This window comes from Macrobrachium nipponense, chromosome 47 (assembly GCF_015104395.2).
Source record: "Macrobrachium nipponense isolate FS-2020 chromosome 47, ASM1510439v2, whole genome shotgun sequence".
In the NCBI taxonomy this organism is placed as follows: Eukaryota; Metazoa; Arthropoda; class Malacostraca; order Decapoda; family Palaemonidae; genus Macrobrachium; species Macrobrachium nipponense.
Window position 1 is genome coordinate 33402275 of NC_087222.1, and position 20579 is coordinate 33422853.

The 20579-nt window shown below is 37.3% G+C and overlaps 2 protein-coding genes across 2 annotated transcripts in view; one reads left to right on the plus strand and one right to left on the minus strand.

The window, feature by feature from the left end:
- The window catches only part of LOC135204630 (osteoclast-stimulating factor 1-like), a 258090-nt gene that overhangs the window by 56377 nt on the left and 181134 nt on the right, over positions 1–20579 (plus strand). The window lies entirely within an intron of this gene.
- LOC135204848 (large ribosomal subunit protein eL28-like) lies at positions 3834–19554 on the minus strand. Its single transcript, XM_064235057.1, has 5 exons — positions 19430–19554; positions 7344–7436; positions 7014–7142; positions 4399–4512; positions 3834–3961 (listed from the first exon to the last, which is right to left on the minus strand). The coding sequence occupies exons 2-5, from the start codon at positions 7428–7430 to the stop codon at positions 3854–3856; spliced, it is 438 nt and encodes a 145-aa protein (XP_064091127.1). The 5' UTR covers positions 7431–7436; positions 19430–19554; the 3' UTR covers positions 3834–3853.

Sequence of the window (20579 nt, forward strand, 5' to 3'; positions counted from 1 at the left end):
TTTTTCTTTTTTTCTGAAATCGGTCCTTCTCACATGATCGAACCATCTTCAAAAGTCCTATTTATCCTGTCACTAATTTTTATTATGGGTACTTTTCAAAAAACAGTATACGTATATGGAGAGAGAGAGAGAGAGAGAGAGAGAGAGAGAGAGAGAGAGAGAGAGAGAGAGAGAGAGAGAGAGAGAGAGAGAGAAAAGTTCAAATAATTCTCTTTTATTTTTTCCACAAACACATTTGGTTTATAATGTAACATTTGACATCATTTTTATCACTTTGCTTTATAGAATATAAGAGAAATATACAATTTAGTCAAAGTGCTAGAACCTAGGAGGTCATTCAGCGGTGAAAGGGACGCAGCGAAGAACGTCAAGTAATGGCCCCCTCAGTGGAATGCCCGAGAATCGAACCCGCGGCAACCGAGATGGCATGCAAATTTCCATACCAACCACACCACTGAGGTGCCTATAGTGCGCCATATGAGGTGCATCGACAGCACTGCCTACCTATGGGGTCCTTGCTTTATAGAAACAATCATCTCACACACGTTTTAATGCAGACCTTACTGTCTTTTTGTTTGTAACTTTTCAAACTTTATTAATCGTTCAAAATCTTGGTCACATCCATTGATTGTCCCAATTATCTGTTAATTCCTTAAAAATAGTACTACCTTATTATTATCTAGAGCCATCCCTCGACGTTGAGAACGCCTCTAATATCATGTTCATCTCAACTAACTTCTAACACAGAGATAGGAGCCAAATGGGATTCTTACCAGGGTTTCATTTGTGAGAAAAAGTTAAACACAAACTCATACATACGTATAGATATGAATAACTTGATTACGAAATGTATACGAATCTATGGTCACTTTTTACCCGCTTTGTAAAGAATTCGACAAGTTATGAGGGCAATATGGATATTACAATGACGTGTATATTTCAAGAAAACTATGACATCTCCCAGCTATACAATAAGTGTACTACAGGAACACTTTTAAGTGCACTGGAAAAGCTAACTTTATTTATATGCTTGGTCGTTTAGCTTCAATTGAAAAACCCATTTGTAACTGGTGTCCTCACTTATATAAGTGTGGGATCCTAACTTATAAGCTGTATGCAGTCACAATCCTCTACACCATGACAGGAAAATGTACTTTATTATGATTCTATCAATTTTCAGAAATTAATGAGGCAAACCTTGCAAATTTACATGGCACTGGGATAGACTGTTTGACTAATATAGTAAGTAGTAAAACTGGTGAATAAAAATGTATTGGGTGATAGGATGTACATGCCTTCTGAAGAATCATGGAACTTAACTGCAAAGCTACACAACATCTGACATTAATGCTGTGATGGAAGATAAAATTTAGGCCAAAGGCTAAGCGATGGGACCTAAGAAATCATCCAGTGCTGAAATGGTCATAAAGTAAAAGTTATAAAGGAGTAACTGGAAAAAAAACTCCTCAGTCACTCTATGAAACAACTGCTAGGGGAGGGTGGAAAGATAGCACCACATGGTATTCCGCTATGGAGCAGAAATTGATGTTTGATATCTCACCAGTAGTCCATTAATTTGGGGATTCATGTTGACTGCAACAAGATGATACAGAGGTTATTGGATAATCCTCCATATTTGTTTTGTTTGTATGGTGTTTTTACGTTGAAAGGAACCAGTGGTTATTCAGCAACGTGACCAACGGCTTTACGTGACTTCTGAACCATGTCGAGAGTGACTTCTAATTCACCAGAAATACAACATCTCTCTCATCAATGGAATGGCCGAGAATGGAACCAGCACCACGGGAGGTGGGACGCTAATACCATACCAACCAAGCCACCGAGGTGCTTCCTCCATATTTGGACCTACCATACCTCTCTTGCTTTCTAAGTGCTCTATTTATCTCCCAGATAATCTGGACAGTGATGAGCCAAACAGGTGATACCTACAGTGTACTTCACGAGGTGTACTGATTTTTCTAATATGGTGTTTTTACTGATGCCACTAATCCTGTGCACGGTGGGACCAACTTTTAATCCTCCACATTTGGATCGATCATATGCCTATAGTTTTCCAATGACAGAAATCTATATAAACTATCCAACACTTCACACCAAACCTACAGTAATTTTACTTCAGATAAGATAAACAGTGATATGACTCATACAGGGTTTTCCATAATGCCTTCAAAGATGTCTGGTAACAAGTGAAAATCATGTGGAAAGTATAAAGAAACTGAAGACAAATTCTCATACAAGTACAGCAACTTGAATTTATAGGCTTCATATACTTACCTGCCTTCAGGAAACAAGTATGTACACACACTTAACCTACAGTATGTTGGTTCGTTTGTATGGTGTTTTTACGTTGCATGGAACCAATGGTTCTTCAGCAACGGGACTAACGGCTTTACGCGACTTCCAAAGCGCGTCGAGTGCATTTCTATCACCAGAAATACACATATCTCACACCTCAATGGAATGCCCGGGAATCTAACTCGCAGCCGAGATGGCAAGCCAACCAGGCCACTGAGGCACTCTACAGTATGTTGGCTCAAAGATTGACAACAGGTGGGAATCAAAATTCTTTAACTGTGCCTACTTCAAGTCTTCCATTCCTGGTAACCCTGACAAGTACGAGTCATTGGTCTAAAGATGTACCCAAATGCAAAGACTTTAGTTTCACTATTTTAAAAGAGTCACATGCAGAGGTTGCTATGCACGTTTCACTCAAATGTTCAATTTGAAAACACAGCCAAATAAAGGTGGATAATTCAATAACCAAACCTTCCTCCTGCTTGAAAGATACCAATACTGTGGCATAACAGATCTACCTGTTCAGTTTCTCATCAAATTCTGTATGCATGCTGCAGAAGAGAATGTTAAATTTTGGCTAAAGGTTAGTCAGCAGTGAAAAGGAAATCGTGAATAGAAAGGTCTGAAAGGAGTAACAGGAGGAAAATCTTGGTTACACTATGAAGCAATTGTTGTTAAAGGGTGGACAGCTAGATGGAAGATACAGAATCTGAATGGATGTACAAGTAATAGAATTGAAAGGGTTACAATGCACCATGAGGTGTCCTAGCCCACTAAAACAGGGTGATCAAATTATGTAAGCATGCTGTAGTACTTGCTTGCTTGTATTGGGTTTTTACATTGCATGGAACCAGTGGTTATTCAGCAACAGGACCAACGGCTTTACGTGACTTCCGAACCACACCGAGACATTTTACAAATCTCCCTTATATGTACGTAACTGTGAAACTGTAGCTACTAGATTATTGTTTAAATTAAGTTAATCTTTGTCCCAAATTCTTTCTTGAAATAAGGTACCAGGTGAGCATATATGATGACCAGTCTAAATGCCATTTGAAGCGTTGGCATCTCACCAATCCCGTAAACACAAATTAGATGATTTAATACCGGATTGTGGAACTATTCAAGAAAATAAGTCACCCAATTCAGGCAATACAGCAATAATGCTTAGAAATAGAAAATTGATCACACTGGCATGAACCAGTTGATTCTTAAGCAAAGTAACTGCAGCTCAGAGACTAGATACTGCCATTGATAATATCTCAATACGTCTGAGTGAACTCTTCTTTAATATCAGCCATACTGAGATTTCATTCATGACATCAGCCAGACAGGTTCAATTCATTCGGCCTGGGATTCAATCCACATCAGTGAGACTGAGATTCCATTCATGACATAAACTAGACAGATTTCATCCACGATATCAGCCAGACTGACATTCGACTCAAAACAACAGCCAAACCGTTACCCTTTCAAACACCATCGGAAGTGGTCAAGTAAAACGGCCAATTTACTTAAATTTCTTTATTTCAAAACTTTACTCAGTTTTCTTCACAGCCTTGGTACCACGGGGCCTTCGGCGGATCTTCTTGAATGGCTGAGCCTTCTGAGAGCGGAAGATAGCAGATGCGCGGCGGAGAGCAGCCTGAAAGAGGAGGAAGGGTTAATTAAAACTGACAAACAAGGGATGAACGACCAAAAATGGATTTGCGATAATTTAGCAAAACAACTGGTCGTGAATTGTTGTAACACTGAACTACAGTCACAAGTAACCTCGACAGAAACTTTAGGGATCAAGCTTTCTATTGAGAAACACAGTTTAAGTAACAAAGACCCCATATTATAGTCTCAACTTGAATATTTTTTTTTTAGATATCTTACAAAGTTGCAGCAATTCCAAATAGTTCATCACATACACTAACCAGTACATTACACTTTACATTGATATTACCCAATTTTAAAAATATGACATTTAAACATAGCTAAGCAAAATATATAATGATAATAACATAGCTGATAAGTACAGAAGTATATTGAAGTATAAACACAAATTTCACTCTAAAAAGAAATGCCAATACAAACCATTTTCAAATCCTTTCTGTAGCGGTTTCCTTTGATGAATTTCCTGATGGAGTGGAGGGCCCTGCGAGGTCCGGACTTGATGGTGGTCTTAATAAGGTTCTTAGATGGCTTTGTCTGGAGAGAGAGAAAAAAATTGAAGTTGTAGACTCGCATATACTTAAAGTCAACAAATCTTGACAAATTCAAATTGACAGGTCAAAACATTGTGTCATTTTTCATTTTGACATTGTCATTTTTCATACTTGGCAAAATAGCTTGCAAGTGCACATCTGTAACATGAGAGTAAAGGCAGACAGACGAAGGATATGACAATAAAAAGCTGCGTGCAAGAGAACTTGCTCAAAATAAAATGTCCCTAAACACATGTAAACCCAAATACTGTACAGTACAGCAATCAATACTACAACTACAATATAATTCAGGACAATGGCCAAGAGCTGAGACCTATGAGGTCATTAAGCTAATAACACAATTATAATACACATTCAGGACAATGATCAAGAGCTGGGACTTATGAGGTTACTAAGAACTGAAAGGGAAACTGAGCGCAGAAAGGCTTGAAATGCGTAACAGGAGGGAAACCTCAAAGCAGCTGCAGTATGAAACAATTGTTAGGAGAGTGGAAAGAAGGAAGATATAAATGAGGATAGTAAAAGTAATGAAAGGGTTTGCAGCTAAGGGCTGAAGGGGCACTGCAAAGAACCTTTAGTAATGTCCACAGGGAAGCACGGTGCTTTGATAAACGAAAATCAACGAGATTCATACGCAATCATTCCAGTACTGATGGCGACATAAATCGTCGTTTGCTATGGTGTTTTTACGTTGCAAGGAACCAGAGGTTATTCAGCAACGGGACAAACAGCTTTACACAACTTCCGAACCACGTCGAGAATGCACTTCTATCACCAGAAAAACACAGCTCTGACTCCCCAATGGAATCCCCAAGAAACGAACTCACGGTCACCAAGGTGGCAGGCCATTACCAAACCAACCATGCCACTGAGGCACTGGACATAATTCTTGATATGAGTTTTTTCTCAGTGGAATATAATAAAGGACATGCTTACAACTAAATGACTTAATAACATTTGGCTTACAAAGTTGTTTACATTTTGATAGTTAGCTTCTAGTCAAAGACCTCTGGTGTTCTGACATAATTACTCACATGTTTACTTAATCATAAGAGGAATCTCAGGACATGAGTTCACACATGTAAAATATATGGACACTTACAATTATATAAATATTTTAGAAAATACCAAAGTAATTATGTACAGTTTTATCTTTAATCTTTAATCATGTCTCAAGTGACCCCTGTATCATCTTTAATATACACAAACTATATTAAATTGATTTCCTGTGGCAATTGCGAAAACCATAATTGGTTACCAGTGTGCAATGAGTTGGTCTGAAATAGCGCAAGAGATTGGCAAGAGGGGATAAATGAAGATCAGACTCAGTTCATCTACAACCTCACAATACATAGCGTACACAGTGATTAATGTTGTTAAGAGAACCAGATAAAAGTTAATCCTTTCAATAAATTGTAACGTAGAACATCTGAACTAACAGAAAAACAAATGGAAGGAAACATTTCTGTCACAGTGAAGATGCTGAAATAAATTATTTTTTAAACAGTATAAATACTGATAAATAACTGATGAAGTTTAAAATAACACTGCATTATTATTGGGTATATCCTAAGAGATTGTACAATTTAATGATGTTACCCGAGGCCCTGCGTTACAAATGTCTCTAAAACTACCAACTCTAATATTAAATTGGCTTGTTTCTGTATGGCCTCTTGACACTTTTCTCAAGTACTGTACAGGGTGCAGCAATCTTGCCTTTTAAATAATCATCGTATCCTGATGTCCAATTGGTAGACCTAGCTTTTACCGTTTCCAATACTTGTATGTCCTCCCATTGGGATGGTTCCCTGAATTGAACACTGTACTTTAAGCAGGTCTATTTAGTGAATAGAATTACTATGGGATCCTTTGTTCTAAAAGTAAACAGCATTTTAGTGTACTCTATGACTTTCTCAATATTGTTTTCACCTCCTGTACACTGCAATGAGTGTATATACATTGCAATGAGTGACGAGGTACCTAATTAAGTTCAGACATTTCATTTAATATCTCCTGATCTTTTGGTCAATTTTACCAAGGTATTATTTTCAGCAATGTTTAGTCTACTTTCAACATCAAATACCTAATTTACTTTACACAAACATAAGATACAACCCAGCACCAAGCCTCAAACCTCAAGGACTATCACTTGGTGTGGAATGAGAGAGAGAATTTAAGCTGAAGGTCAATAGCTTGGACCCCAAAGCACATTCAGTGCTGAAATGGAAATGGTGTGTAAAATGCCTGAAAGGTGTAACTATTATCACGATAGGGTGGAGAGCAAGAAGGAAGAGAGTATAAGAACGGAGGTACAGTAAAAGCAATGAAAGGGGTTGCAGCTAGGGAGCAGTGATGCCACAAAGAACATCCAGTAACACTAACAGCACTCCCTCCCTAAGGAGACTCACTAATGTGTATTTGCTTCTGAAATTGAACTTAAAAGACTTAAATCACACTCTTAACCACACACACAAGAAAACCTACCTGGTACTTCCGGGCTTTGAAGGAGAGTACGACACCCTTGCCGCCAGGGGCAGGCTCAATGCCCAGCATCTTGTTGTGGATCAAGCCGTTGTAACGAGGGCTATTGACATTCTTAAGGTTCATTGGTTCCTGAAATTCAAAGCATCGGTGAAGAAATCGTCAATGTGTCAATGTAAATACATTAAGAGCTTCTACAAAACGAGAGATTTCAAGAACCTGCTCAATTCTCCTTCTTAATTTCGGGAAAAGGCCAAAAGACACAAAACTCTTGAGTTATTATATATCATGAATTTCAGACACATCAACAAAACCTTGTGTGGCTTAACTCACCGTGGAGAACGGCTTCTTGACGTTCCTCTTCTTCGCGAGGTACGCATGATTGTTGCGAATGATCAACCAACACAGATCAGCACTCATCTTGGCCTGCAATGGGACAGAACATTATAGAATTGTTTAGATGTCTATAACTTTTCTAAGAGATATCCCAAGAATTGGAATGTAAAATATATGAGAGGTAATGGAACTACTTTCTGCAGTTTCCAAGAACTCAAAGGATTGATAAAAAGTTATTCGAAATTTAAAAAAATAGATGGTGTTACATGTAAGTTGGCACAAAATATACATACAGAATTAGTTTACGAGTAAATACAGCGGACCCCCCGTATTCGCGGACTTCTCTTGGGAACATTTCCCCGGATTATTCGCGGTATTTTTCTATGAGAAATATCCACAAATTCCTGGTTTTTGTGATCAATTTCATCATAAAATGCACTTTTTGTGATAAAACTATTAAAAAAACCAAGTATGAAAATTTTTAGTGGTTTTTTCTTAAGTTTCATCTAACAAAATAGGCTGTTTTTAGCGCTTTTATAGGGTTCCAAACACTCGCGGATTCTAACTATTCACGGGGGGGTCTGGTACGCATCCCCTGCGAATACGGTGGGACCACTGTAAATGAATAAATTCTAAGAATATTTATACGTATATAAAAAATTTATTACTATTATTGTTGAAGGGCATTAAAAAGCCCTTCTCCAGATCACAGAATGCTCTAAAGGGCTCCCAAGAGCGCTAGACCACAATAGAGTTAAAAATGTTCACTAATATTATCATCAGTAGTGTAGCAAATGTTAAACAATTAAGTTTTTGGTTTCCTCTAAGTGAAGCAATGTTGAAGCGCAGCAATCTCAAAGTCTCTATAAAAACAGCCTGCAAATCACATCTCGGTTCATCAAATCTTTGATGTTCGGTGCCATGTTTCGGAGTTAAAACTGCAGCCGTTTGAAAGTTATGCAATAATCAGTTGACACAAACAGGCTTTTCATATTGCAATGCTTGAAACGCCAACATGAAATTTACACCCAATCCTTGCTTTAATGGGCAGCCAATGTAATTACTTTAGAACGGATTATTCCATCTCTATCGCTGCTCTAATTAGGCTAGAACATCACAGCAGGCCAAGCAGGCCACCTACAATCAATGCAAGCCACCCTCCGAAAAAGTACATTATAACGCGTCCTGACACCCGAGATGGGCATCAGTCGCGACTTCTTGTTGGTGAGAAACGGAGCTAAAGACCTCTACTCTCCTTTCGAAGTAAGTTATTTTTCTCCAAAGTTAGAAATTAAGGCCAAATTTTAAGATTTAAACAGAGGGTACTGAAAAATGGCGCCCACGGCAGTGGAAAATCTCACCAAAACGCTTTAGAAATTTTTACTTACAACTAAAAATGTTTCGAAGATTGACGCCATCTCGATGTTTTTATACGGAGTCGCTTGTGTCAACAAACTTTCCATTTCCTGTGATAAATCAGCACACCACTTGTACCCACCCCACAGAAAGCTGGAGCACTTTTATCACAAAACAATCGAAAACACGATTTTTCTCACCAACAACAAGCCAGGCGTAAAACAGCTGTTGGGTAGAAGATGACGAGCAGGGTTGCAAATAACTTGACATCCAAACCGCGGTGCAAAGCCTCAAAAGTCGCGGCATTTGCTTCAAAAGTAGCCCAATTATAGCAACTTAGCCATCATTAAAATTGGTACTAAAAACTATTGATATGATATTCTATAGAAACAAATTAGGGGCCGGGGATCGAAATCAATCAACTAAGCTTTTGTAGAAGAGTATAATAACGAAAAACTTATATAATTTTTATTCAAAAATACAGAAAATAAAGCCGAATATTTCTTGCAAAATTAAATACTAGTTGAATGGCATTTAAAAAAAATTAAAATGAGCAAAATAAAAAGAAATAAAGAGATTTGTTGTTCATTCAACATGATCATAAAATGAACTAGATTGTAGTGCTTTAATCATAGTTTCATTTGGCTCAAAATTTGGACATTGGCATTTTTTGTCCTCCTCCCCCTCTTGAGTATGCATGGCACTTCTTATATACAAAATTGCCGTTAGGAGGTCATGTCCCATTCTGTTCCTGAGGTCCGTTTTGATTAAATTGACCTGGCCGTAAAGAGTAAGGATTGCATCCAATATCTGGAATTAGCTGGTTTTTCATTTCGGGACCTAAAACATTTTTTAATTAAGCTTGGTACATTTTGTGCGGTGAAGTTGCAGATCGCGTATTGTGTTTTTATTACAAGTACAGCCTTTTGCACAGTCCTTCATTACTTCACCAATATGATCAATAGAATTGATTGATGTATGACAAGCAATGCATAGTGAAAGTTTCAAATCTGTAACTTTTTGATTGTGATCTGTTTGCTTGATTTGCTGAGAAGATGTACTAGCAAAAAATCTCGTAACATTACTTTCTCTTGCTTTTATATATGCTGTATGTGTACCAGTATTAGAATGCTTGATTAAATCTGAATGGTGGGGTCTTATAACCGTATTACAAAACCGACACCTAGCTTTTGTTTCATCTCCAGGAACACTTCTAATCCAATCTTTCAAAAGTTCCTCGCTCTCCCATTTTGGTTTACAATGTTTTTTTTTTTTTTTATATACACCCCAATTTCACTTGCTTTGGCATTTTGGACTAAGTCAACCTTCTCACTGAGTGGTAAAAGATAAAACAGATGTCTAACTCGTGAAAGCAGTGAAGTCTTAAAGTCTTAACTGGCAAACGCCATATAGTCTGGGGTCTATAAGGCGTCAGTCAGGCGTCAGCCTGTCTGGTATACCAACTTACAATTTTTCATTATTATGGTTTAAACTGTCTATGAAACTATTGAAATTTGAAAATAGAATAATCGACCTACATTTCTACTTTGAAATTATTATAAAAGAAATTGCTTGTAGAGACCATTTAAACAATTTATTGGAGCCGCGGTTTATTTCTTCCAGAGTAGCCCAATTTTAGGCAAGTAGCGGTACCCTTTTATAAAAAACCCGCCCGGGCAACGGGTTGTTTCAAAAAAAGTTAAAAAGCCCAATTGGGCGGGTTAAACCGCGGGTTTGGCAACACTGATGACGAGAAAAAGCGTGCTCTTGGCTAATAATTTTTAAATAAGTAGTAAAACATCAAATATTTTACATATTTATGATGATGAATTTGAAAATATTCGTTATTGAAAAAGTAACTCGACTCTGACTCAAATTTAAGTAATTATTTTTCTGAATTAGAACGTTCTTTCAAGTTCTGTATTATGACGTCACGACATCTTGACTTTCGTACCTATTGTAAATAATTGCTATACTCAACTGTTATTGCAGAAACAGTTTACCAGTTATTCATGCAGATTGTTATCAGCTATACATGTAATTGTTATAATCGTAATGCGCATATATATCTTTATTATTTACTTTTTTGGATATTATGAAGATGTTTTACTGCTGGATTATCGCCGTAGTGTGACGCAATCGTTTTCGGTCCATGGGCCTCTGTCTGTTTTCGCACCATAAGAAATTATGGGGCCGAATTTGCAAATTGACCAGAAAGTCGTTAACAACAGAGGAAGTGAGCATTGAGGGGCATATGTTTTGACTGAGAAAAATACAAATTTATTCAATAGCTAGCTTGTAAAAAATACTTGGTAATAAAAAACTTGATTGACAACTAAGCAGCATGTCTACTATGGGTTTCAGAGACAGTGCAAGCACGTTTTTTGGGCAATACCTATTTCTGTAACGAACACTCTTAACAGAACGAGATTTTGCTATAGTGCATTACACCCAGTGGCCTAATTTATAAGGGTATCGTGAATCACTAATCGTAAAGAATAACGACACTTGTCCTTGTACCAAGAGACAAAAACTCCATTATGCAGAAATGGATACGAAACACGCGTATAAAGCTCCACCTACCCTCTCCCCAACCCCCCCCCCCTCCACCCATCCTTTTCTTCTTCGTTCCTCCGCCTTCCTTTCTCTCTCTCTCTCTCTCTCTCTGTGTTGCCATTCGGTATGTGTTGACCCTCCAAACTGGGTATAGACTACACACAAAACGTTGAAATTGGTGAAATTAGGCTATGTATTGGAAGTATATATACATAAATATTAAAGCAAATTTTAATCATATTATTGCATTACTATGACAACTAGAATTCATGGAAACAGTTTATAACCTGTTAAGCGTCACCCACCGTAATAATACGTTTTACTGCGATCTACTCGGTAGCGCCTTCAACGGGATATTACGTTCAAGACTTTAACTGTGCTTGTCAAGCCGTCAGCCCCGTAATAATACGTTTACTCGTATAGAAAGTGTAGGAACATCATTTGGTAACACTCTCAGCACATGGGAAACTTATTTCCAGCCTGGCAACTCTTTCCTGGTGGTCGCTTATGCTAGAAAACTGCCTGTCCCTGTTGGTTTTCTTTCAATACGCTTCGGGCGTTTATCGAGGACAAATTTGGATTTTCGCGTCTTTCACAATGAATGTCCCAAAGAGGAGGCATATTTCTTCAGGTGAGATCAATCAAATACTAGATGAGGAGTGTGATATTGATAACCTATTGATGATGAGAGCTCTAGTTCTGAATCTTCCAGTGATGATACAAAATTTTCTTCCAATTGCGGGAGTGAAGATGACTTTTGTTTGCCGTGTGACTGGACTCCGAGAGAGAGAGAGAGAGAGAGAGAGAGAGAGAGAGAGAGAGAGAGAGAGAGAGAGAGAGAGAGAGAGGAGAGAGAGAGAGAGAATTTCCTAGTTAATAGTTTAATTACAGTATGAATAACAAGCATAAAAATCAATATTAACTTTGAAAAAACTATCATCAGTGCTATGATCGCTGATTACAAAAAAAGCGTGACGGTACGTTAGCAGCGAGCTCATCAGGGGCGGACGCTTAACAGGATAATAATGGAACGGCGTATGTTGTGAAGCCCTCCACTAATGTGGCAACGATGATTTTGCCATTCTTAGCATGCAAACATTAAAGGTTACATTTATTTCTGGCATACGATTATTAAAGAAATTCGAAATACTAATAAAGACTGAAATCAATGAAAAGTGCTAGCAAACGTATTCGTTCCTCTATGGTTTTCGGCAGCCAGATGTACGAAAACGTTAGAAAACATTTGATTTTATCTACTTTAGAAATATCTGTAATTTTTCGGGGTAATTTGGTTGCAAAAAAGGGATAATATACATGAATTAAATCAAAATTTTTAAATAACAAAGTAAATTTAAACTAAATAACGAGTAAAGTAAACAGTTTTAGGGAATAAAAACTTTGCAGTTTCGTCGTCTGTCGTCGTCTGCTGTTCGAAATTGTGTTTATGGCGCGCGCGCTTAGAAACCAGGAACAGCAACGGGTTTAAAGTGCAATGTGGAGTGAACGAGACCAAAATGTGTATAATAACAATCAAATAAGCACTGTGGAGTTACAGTTGTGATGGCAGTAAGGATAAAAAACCAAATCCGGCCGATTACCCCAAAGGTAAGAATGAATCAGTTTTTTCCCAACCATAACCCCGGGAATAACAAGTTTCATACTTTCACTAATATAGGCAACAAAATTTTGTTTTATTGTGCTGATTACAACTGCAATCTTGAGTAAGATCAATAAACGTTACATACATACGCTAACATTGTTCAAAGATGACGTGCTGGGAAGGCTGGGGAAAGATGGTGGCCGTCACTGATGAGAACCGTCCATGCAAAACGTAGCCGCCATATTGGATTTCAAAACTGCCTTGAAAACATATTTTTACGAAGAGCTCACATGCTTATTTTATTTCGTATGGGGCTTTCATATATCACAATATTGTTGACGAAACTTCAGTCTTTTAAATGGTATGCTTAGAGTTGCAATTGTATTCATGTTTCACCAATTAAATATCGAGTGAATAAGACCCGTTCTACCGTGATGAGGGTTGGCCTGTCGTGATGTTTCCCCCTATAATCATTTGCATTTTCCTCAGCTGATAATTAGGGAGTCCATAATAAAACTGAACTGCAGTAACCAAGTCTACCTTTAACATTAACAACACAATGACAATTAAGAAAAGTAAATAATGATACACTGACAATACTCAATTTGAACAAAATTGGAAAAGATTCAACTCAACCATTTATCAACGTTCACAACGAAAAAATATCTCATTATATTACTGAAATTATTCTAATGGCTGTAGGTGTTTACTCTAGTATCAAGTGAGAATCAAATCATGGGTGGTTGCAGTATGGGGGTATAAAAATGCCACTCACTCACCAATTATCAGAAAATTTTGAAATTGAAATTCATTGAAACTCTCATCAACAGGTACAATCAATTACTTGAAAATTGGCCCAGGGAAGAGAAGTATGTAAAAGCTCTGATATAATCACAAAACAAACTCCAAGCATAGAGGTCAACTGCCATTATGACAAAAGAAGGAAAATCCATTAAAGGTGTAAGATTTAATCTGCACGTACGTAAGAAAATGGGCATATTCAATGGAGCATAAGAAACCCAGAGATAAGCTTTGAAAATTAAAAAGATAAACTTCCGTAAGCCCTGGTATTCTAGAATAGGTTAGATTAGCATAACTAAGGATTTCTTTTTTACACATTTAACCTACTTATTAAAATTCTCAAAAAAAGTCAGTAAGTCTAACATTGACCAAATTTCAGACATGTGTCTTTTTTAACAGTATAGCCTGGGCTTTCTCTTCACCACATGGACAAGATTTTAACTTTAACTTTCACTGTTATTTGCTTTCATACAGAGCACATATAGGGTAACTATGTACCATCTCAAAGAAAGCTCTCAAGTGACATGTAATGAGAGGAGATTTCTCAATACGTTTTGTATATATATAATATATATATATATATATATATATATATATATACATATATATATATATATATAATATAACATGCTACTGAGAAAACAAACTAATAAATCTAAAGATTAACTCCGCATGGACGCAGGGAACGTGACTGTGAATACGACATCCACTAGGGATTGGCGCATCCAATGTATTTCGCCTTGTTTAGTACTGGCCCCTGAGGGTTAATTAAAAGTCAAGCACCCAAAAATAACAGTCAATTCTTAATAAGCAACCCAAACACAATACTATAAGACACTAATTTCCAAAGAAATACCCGACAGAGTTATTATTTAGATTTACCCTAATAAATCATAGGCTACTTATCAATGAAGAAACACACAAGTAAATAAAACTTGCAAGTAGCCTCTCTTCAAAACAATTCAAAGACATAGACACAAACACACACCAAGGCATGAGAACATCGGTTATTGTCATCAGTCACAATACATACTACATGTACAGTAGCAAGAGACCTAGACTAATCAAAATGCAGTCATTGAATCTGAGATGGCAAGATTTAGCACTGAATTTCATTCGAATCAACTAATAAAACTAGCTTTATTAGAATTATGGGTTAACAATGTAGGCTGCTACCACCGCGGCACATGGTTCCCGCCAGTCGTCAACTGGGATATTTATCCCTCTTTTTTTTGTTTATTATTCACCAATTTGGTAAAACGGTAGATCTAGGGTACTTATCCGCGGCGGCCTAGACTACTGGCAGTTGCAGTTTTTCTATGCAGTATACCACCTGAACAAGAATTGTAAGTAGGGTAGATCATCACAGCAAGCCACGCAGGCCAGCTACCATCAATGCAAGCCACCCTCCGAAAAAGTACATTATAACGCGTCCTGACACCCGAGATGGGCATCAGTCGCGACTTGTTGTTGGTGAGAAACGGAGCTAAAGACTTACTCTCCTTTCGAAGTAAGTATTTTCCCCAAAGTTAGAAATTAAGGCCAAATTTTAAGATTTAAACAGATTTAAACAGAGGGTACTGAAAACGGTCTCAAACGTAGTGCAAATCTCACCAAAACGCGTTCAACATTTTTACTTACAACTCGAGGTATTTAGAAGAGTTGACGCCCATCTCGATGTTTACAAACGGAGTAGCTTGTGTTCAATAAACTAACCATTTCCTGTGATAAATCCGCACACCACTTGTACCCACAGACGCTGGAGCACTTTTATCACAACAATCGAAACACGATTTCCTCATCGACAACAAGCCAGGCGTAAACAGCTGTTGGGTAGAAGATGACGAGAAGCGTGCTCTTGGCTAATTTTTAAATAAGTAGTAAAACATCAATATTTTACATATTTATGATGATAATTTGAAAATATTCGTTATTGAAAAAGTAACTCGACTCTGATTTTCAAATTTAAGTAATTATTTTTTTTTTCTGAATTAGAACGTTCTTTCAAGTTCTGTATTATGAACGTCACGACATCTTGACTTTCGTACCTATTGTAAATAATTGCTATACTCAACTGTCATTGCAGAACAGTTTACCAGTTATTCGTGCAGATTGTTATCAGCTATACATGTAATTGTTATAATCGTAATGCGCATATATATCTTTATTATTTACTTTTTGGATATATGAAGATGTTTTACTGCTGGATTATCGCCGTAGTGTGACGCAATCGTTTTCGGTCCATGGCCTCTGTCTGTTTTCGCACCATAAGAAATTATGGGGCCGAATTTGCAATGACCAGAAAGTCGTTAAAAGAGGAAAAGTTAGCATTGAGGGGCATATGTTTTGACTGAGAAAAATACAAATTTATTAAATAGCTAGCTTGTAAAAAATACTGGTTATAAAAACTTGATTGACAACTAAGCAGCATGTCTACTATGGGTGTTTCAGAGACAGTGCAAGCACGTTTTTGGGCAATACCTATTTCTGTAACGAACACTCGTAACAGAGCGAGATTTTTCTTTAGTGCATTACCCCCAGTGCCGTAATTTATAAGGGTATCGTGAATCACTAATCGTAAAGAATAACTACACTGTCCTGTACTAATAGACCAAAACTCCATTATCCAGAAATGGATAGGAACACACAGTAAACAGCTCCACCTACCCTCTCCCCCCACCTCCACCCCTGTCCTTCTTCCTTCCTTCACTTCCCTTCTCTCTCTCTGAAAGTTGTTGCAGTTTAAACTTATTTTCTATAGTTTTTCCATCTATCTATCTAATAATAGTAGTTTACCATTGGTGGGGATATATCTAACGATTCACTCGGTTGTTACCTGCCCATTGACCGATATATTTATACACTGATCCACTCAACTCTCTCTCTCTCTCTCTGTTTCTTTATCGTAATTCGAAAAATGAAACAAGAAAATATATTTCATACTTGTATAGCATTAATTAAATACTTTCAAGTTTTTTAATTCAGTCGTAATGATGAATGTAGGTGCATATTACTAGTGCTCGCCAAAATAGTTTAAGCAGGACATAGGTATGTAAAATTTAAAAAATGAGAGAGAGAGAGAGAGAGAGAGAGAGAGGGAGAGAGAGAGAGGACGGAATAGGAAGGGACATTCACTGTGGCCAATCGGTATGTGCTTACCCTCCACTGGGTATAAGACTATAAACAAAACGTTGAAATTGGTGAAATTAGGCTATGTATTGGAAGTATATATACATAAATATTAAAGCAATTTTATCATTATTGCATTACTATGACAACTAGAATTCATGGAAACAGTTTATAATAATGAAACGGCGTATGTGGTGAAGCCTCCACTAATGTGGCAACGATGATTTTGCCATTCTTAGCATGCAAACATTAAAGGTTACATTTATTTCTGGCATACGATTATTTAAGGAAATTCAAAATACTAATAAAGACTGAAATTCAATGAAAAGTGCTAGCAAAAACAAAAAAGCAAAAAAAAAAAAACGTAGGTCCTTTTCCTCTTATTGGGCACTGTTTTTTTCCGTATTCGTTCCTCTATGGTTTTGTTTTTCGGCAGCCAGATGTACGAAAACGTTAAAAACATTTGATTTTATCTACGTTAGAAATATCTGTAATTTTTCGGGGTAATTGGTTGCAAAAAAGGGATAATATACATGAATTAAATCAAAATTTTTAAATAACACTGTGAAATTTAAACTAAATAACGAGTTTAAAAAAAAGGTAAAAAAAACCTGTTTTAGGGAATCAAAAAAAAAACTTTTGGCAGGTTTTCGGTCGGTCTGTCGTCGTCTGCTGTTTGTAATTGTGTTTAAGGCGCGCGCGCTTAGAAACCAGGAACAGCAACGGGTTTAAAAGTGCAATGTGGAGTGAACTGAGACCAAAATGTGTATAATAACAATCAAATAAGCACTGTAGTTTCAGTTGTGATGGCAGTAAGGATAAAAAACCGCCGATTACAAGGTAAGAATGAATTCAGTTCCAACCATAACCCCGGGAATAACAAGTTTCATACTTTCACTAATATAGGCAACAAATTGTTGTTTTATTGTGCTGATTACAACTGCAATCTTGAGTAAGATCAATAAACGTTACATCTACGCTAACATTGTTCAAATGAGTGCTGGGAAGGCTGGGAAAGATGGTGTCCGTCACTGATGAGAACCGTCCATGAAAAACAAAAACGTAGCCGCCATATTGGATTTCAAAACTGCCTTGAAAACATATTTTACGAAGAGCCTCACATGCTTATTTTAGTTCATATGGGGCTTTCATATATCACAATATGTTGACGAAACTTCAGTCTTTTAAATGGTATGCTTAGAGTTGCAATTGTATTCATGTTTCACCAATTAAATATCGAGTGAATAAGACCGTCTACCGTGATGAGGGTTGGCCTGTACTGATGGTTTCCCCCTAATATTTTATTCGGACGACTGCAATTAACCCCAAGGGGCCAGTACTAAACATGGCAAAATACATTGGACGTCCCAATCCCTAGTGGATGTCGTATCCATGGTGGTTACGTTCCTTCAGTCCGTGCGGACTGCTTTGGTAGAAATACCAAAACATCCAATAAGAAAAAAAATTATGACGTAGACGTCAAAAATAAGACAAAAAATTTAAGAAACATAAAAAAAAAAGGACATAAATTTGCATTGCCTAAGTATCAAAATAAGACATCGAAATATGACAAAAAGATATTGAGACAAACATATACAAATGCTTATAAAAAAAAAAAAAATTTCAGTCAGCAAACAAACTGGCCTCCCCCCCCCCCACAACCCTAGCCCGAAAATGACAGAGGACAACTACAGATTAAGGGGTCAGGGCTATTGTGGGAAAATATGACCTAATGTCCTTCCTTAACCTAAACTAGGTTAGGACGCCCTGCTTGGCAAGTGGGGGGGGGGGGGGGGGGCAGCCAGTGTCATGCCACCCCCACCCCCCAAAACCACAAGGGAACAGGTCCTGCAGACGAAAACTGCCCTAACCTTCCCTGGAATGCACTACCCTCACCTAACTCAGGCCACCCATGCCCAAAACGCCAAAATCGTGACCCCCTTACCCTGGCTTTAACCCCAAGGGTACAGTAAGGACCAAAGGCCGGCCGCAAATACCCTTCAGTAATGCCCACAGTGCATCACGTGAGGTACACTGACGGCACTAGGTAACTACCCCCTTACGGAAGTTTAGATTAGGGTCCAGCTGATGGGAATAAGATAAAAATAAGAAGCAAATAAATATGTAAATAAAAAGAAGCGACATCAATGACTGAATTAGAATGTAAATAAATATATTTAAATTTTATAATAAATTTTGAAGGACACTGAAACCTGAATTCAAAATGACAGAAGACAGGCATCCCTGACTACAAAACTACCATACCTTAAGTCTCTAAAGGTTCGTCATAATGCCCAAACATGCCCTACAAATGCCCCAACGATGTTTTTATCAGATAAAATGAAAAGACGTAAACATGCCCTACAAATGCCCCAACGATGTTTTTATCAAATAAAATGAAAAGACGTAAAAAAAAATACGGGATAGGTATCTTCGGGGCAGCCGAACCCCACAACAGACATCGGGGGGAATCATGTTCCTCTCATTTAACCCGAAAATTACCCCATAAATACCCATTCCAACCACAAACAAACGTTCATTTAATAAATCCAAACTTCCCCCGCTCTCATTCAGAACAAAAACACAAAGAAGGGAAGGGTAAATGGCGGAGAATTATGGAAAATATGAAAGTGTCACTCACGGGGAGCACGTTGTTCGCCTTCCGTGCTGTTGAGGAGAGGATTGTTTCGGTGGCGCATAGAAAACGGAGACTCCTTCAGCCCACCAAGGGTCGGTGGCTCGCTTTTACGTAGGGTCTCTCTCTATGATTTCGGGTAATAATGGGTGTTTTGAGCTCATTTCGTTAGATAATCGATGTTCTGATGGGTGATTTTCTTGTAATATATAATTAGAATGTTTTATTTATTGATATTGGCCACTTAATTGGACAATTCTCCAGTTTTCATATCGTTGTCATAGAAAATCACAGATTGCTCGATGCACATCTTCTTATGCTATTACTCTAACAAATGACCGTTAAATGGTTTTAAATACTTTAATACGATATTAACTTATTATGGAACTGATGTGGCCACAAACCAATATATGTAAATAGAGAGAATTTTACTGACGACACAATACAATCCCTTAACCCTCTTTAGTTGGGTGAAATGTAGATGGCTACAGCGTCCGCCAACAAATGCCTTTGAACCAAGTTTGTTTATATCTTATTGTAAAATCTTCCCGAAAACAACGTTGTTAAAGTCACTTACTTGCGTTTTTGTTGAAATTAAAACTATAGAAAGCAGAGACAATAACGTCAAAGACTAGATATTGAAAAAATACGTAACAAAATTGCTACTTGAAATACGGCCTATGTAACGGCTCATCCTATTACCTTCGAACATATTCCAGTCTAGAAATGGCGTTAGTAATTTTAATTCAGCCTTCATTTCTAAACTTTATCTTATCTTATCCATATTTTATTCCATGTTTCCCATAGCAAAAAGACCCAGCATCATAGTGTTTCAATAACCAGTTCATCTGTTTTATCAACCGATTTCCCAGAACTGAAATCTATAAAGTATAATTTTCATGTTCTTAACAGTAACACTTATACATTAGCCAATGTTTCCTTCGTTAATATCATTTTTTAATTGTTTTAGTTACTGTTTCTTCCTTTTTCCCAGGTCAACTACTTTGTGGCGCAATTACCAGTTTTTTTTTTTTATTAATACAGAACACTCAACATAATTTTACTCTAAAAGCGAAATTTCAAAGATAATGGCCAGTAATATGCCTCAACGCATAACTAACCTATACACTACGTCACATACCTTGTCTGCGATTCG

Excerpts from the sequence above, each read along its gene's own strand:
- LOC135204848 (XM_064235057.1), bottom strand. The coding sequence starts at position 7,430 with ATGAGTGCTGATCTGTGTTGGTTGATCATTCGCAACAATCATGCGTAC. Across the intron at positions 7,143-7,343 it reads TCAAGAAGCCGTTCTCCACG|GAACCAATGAACCTTAAGAA; the intron begins GTGAGTTAAGCC and ends TTTGAATTTCAG. Across the intron at positions 4,513-7,013 it reads TCAAAGCCCGGAAGTACCAG|ACAAAGCCATCTAAGAACCT; the intron begins GTAGGTTTTCTT and ends CTCTCTCTCCAG.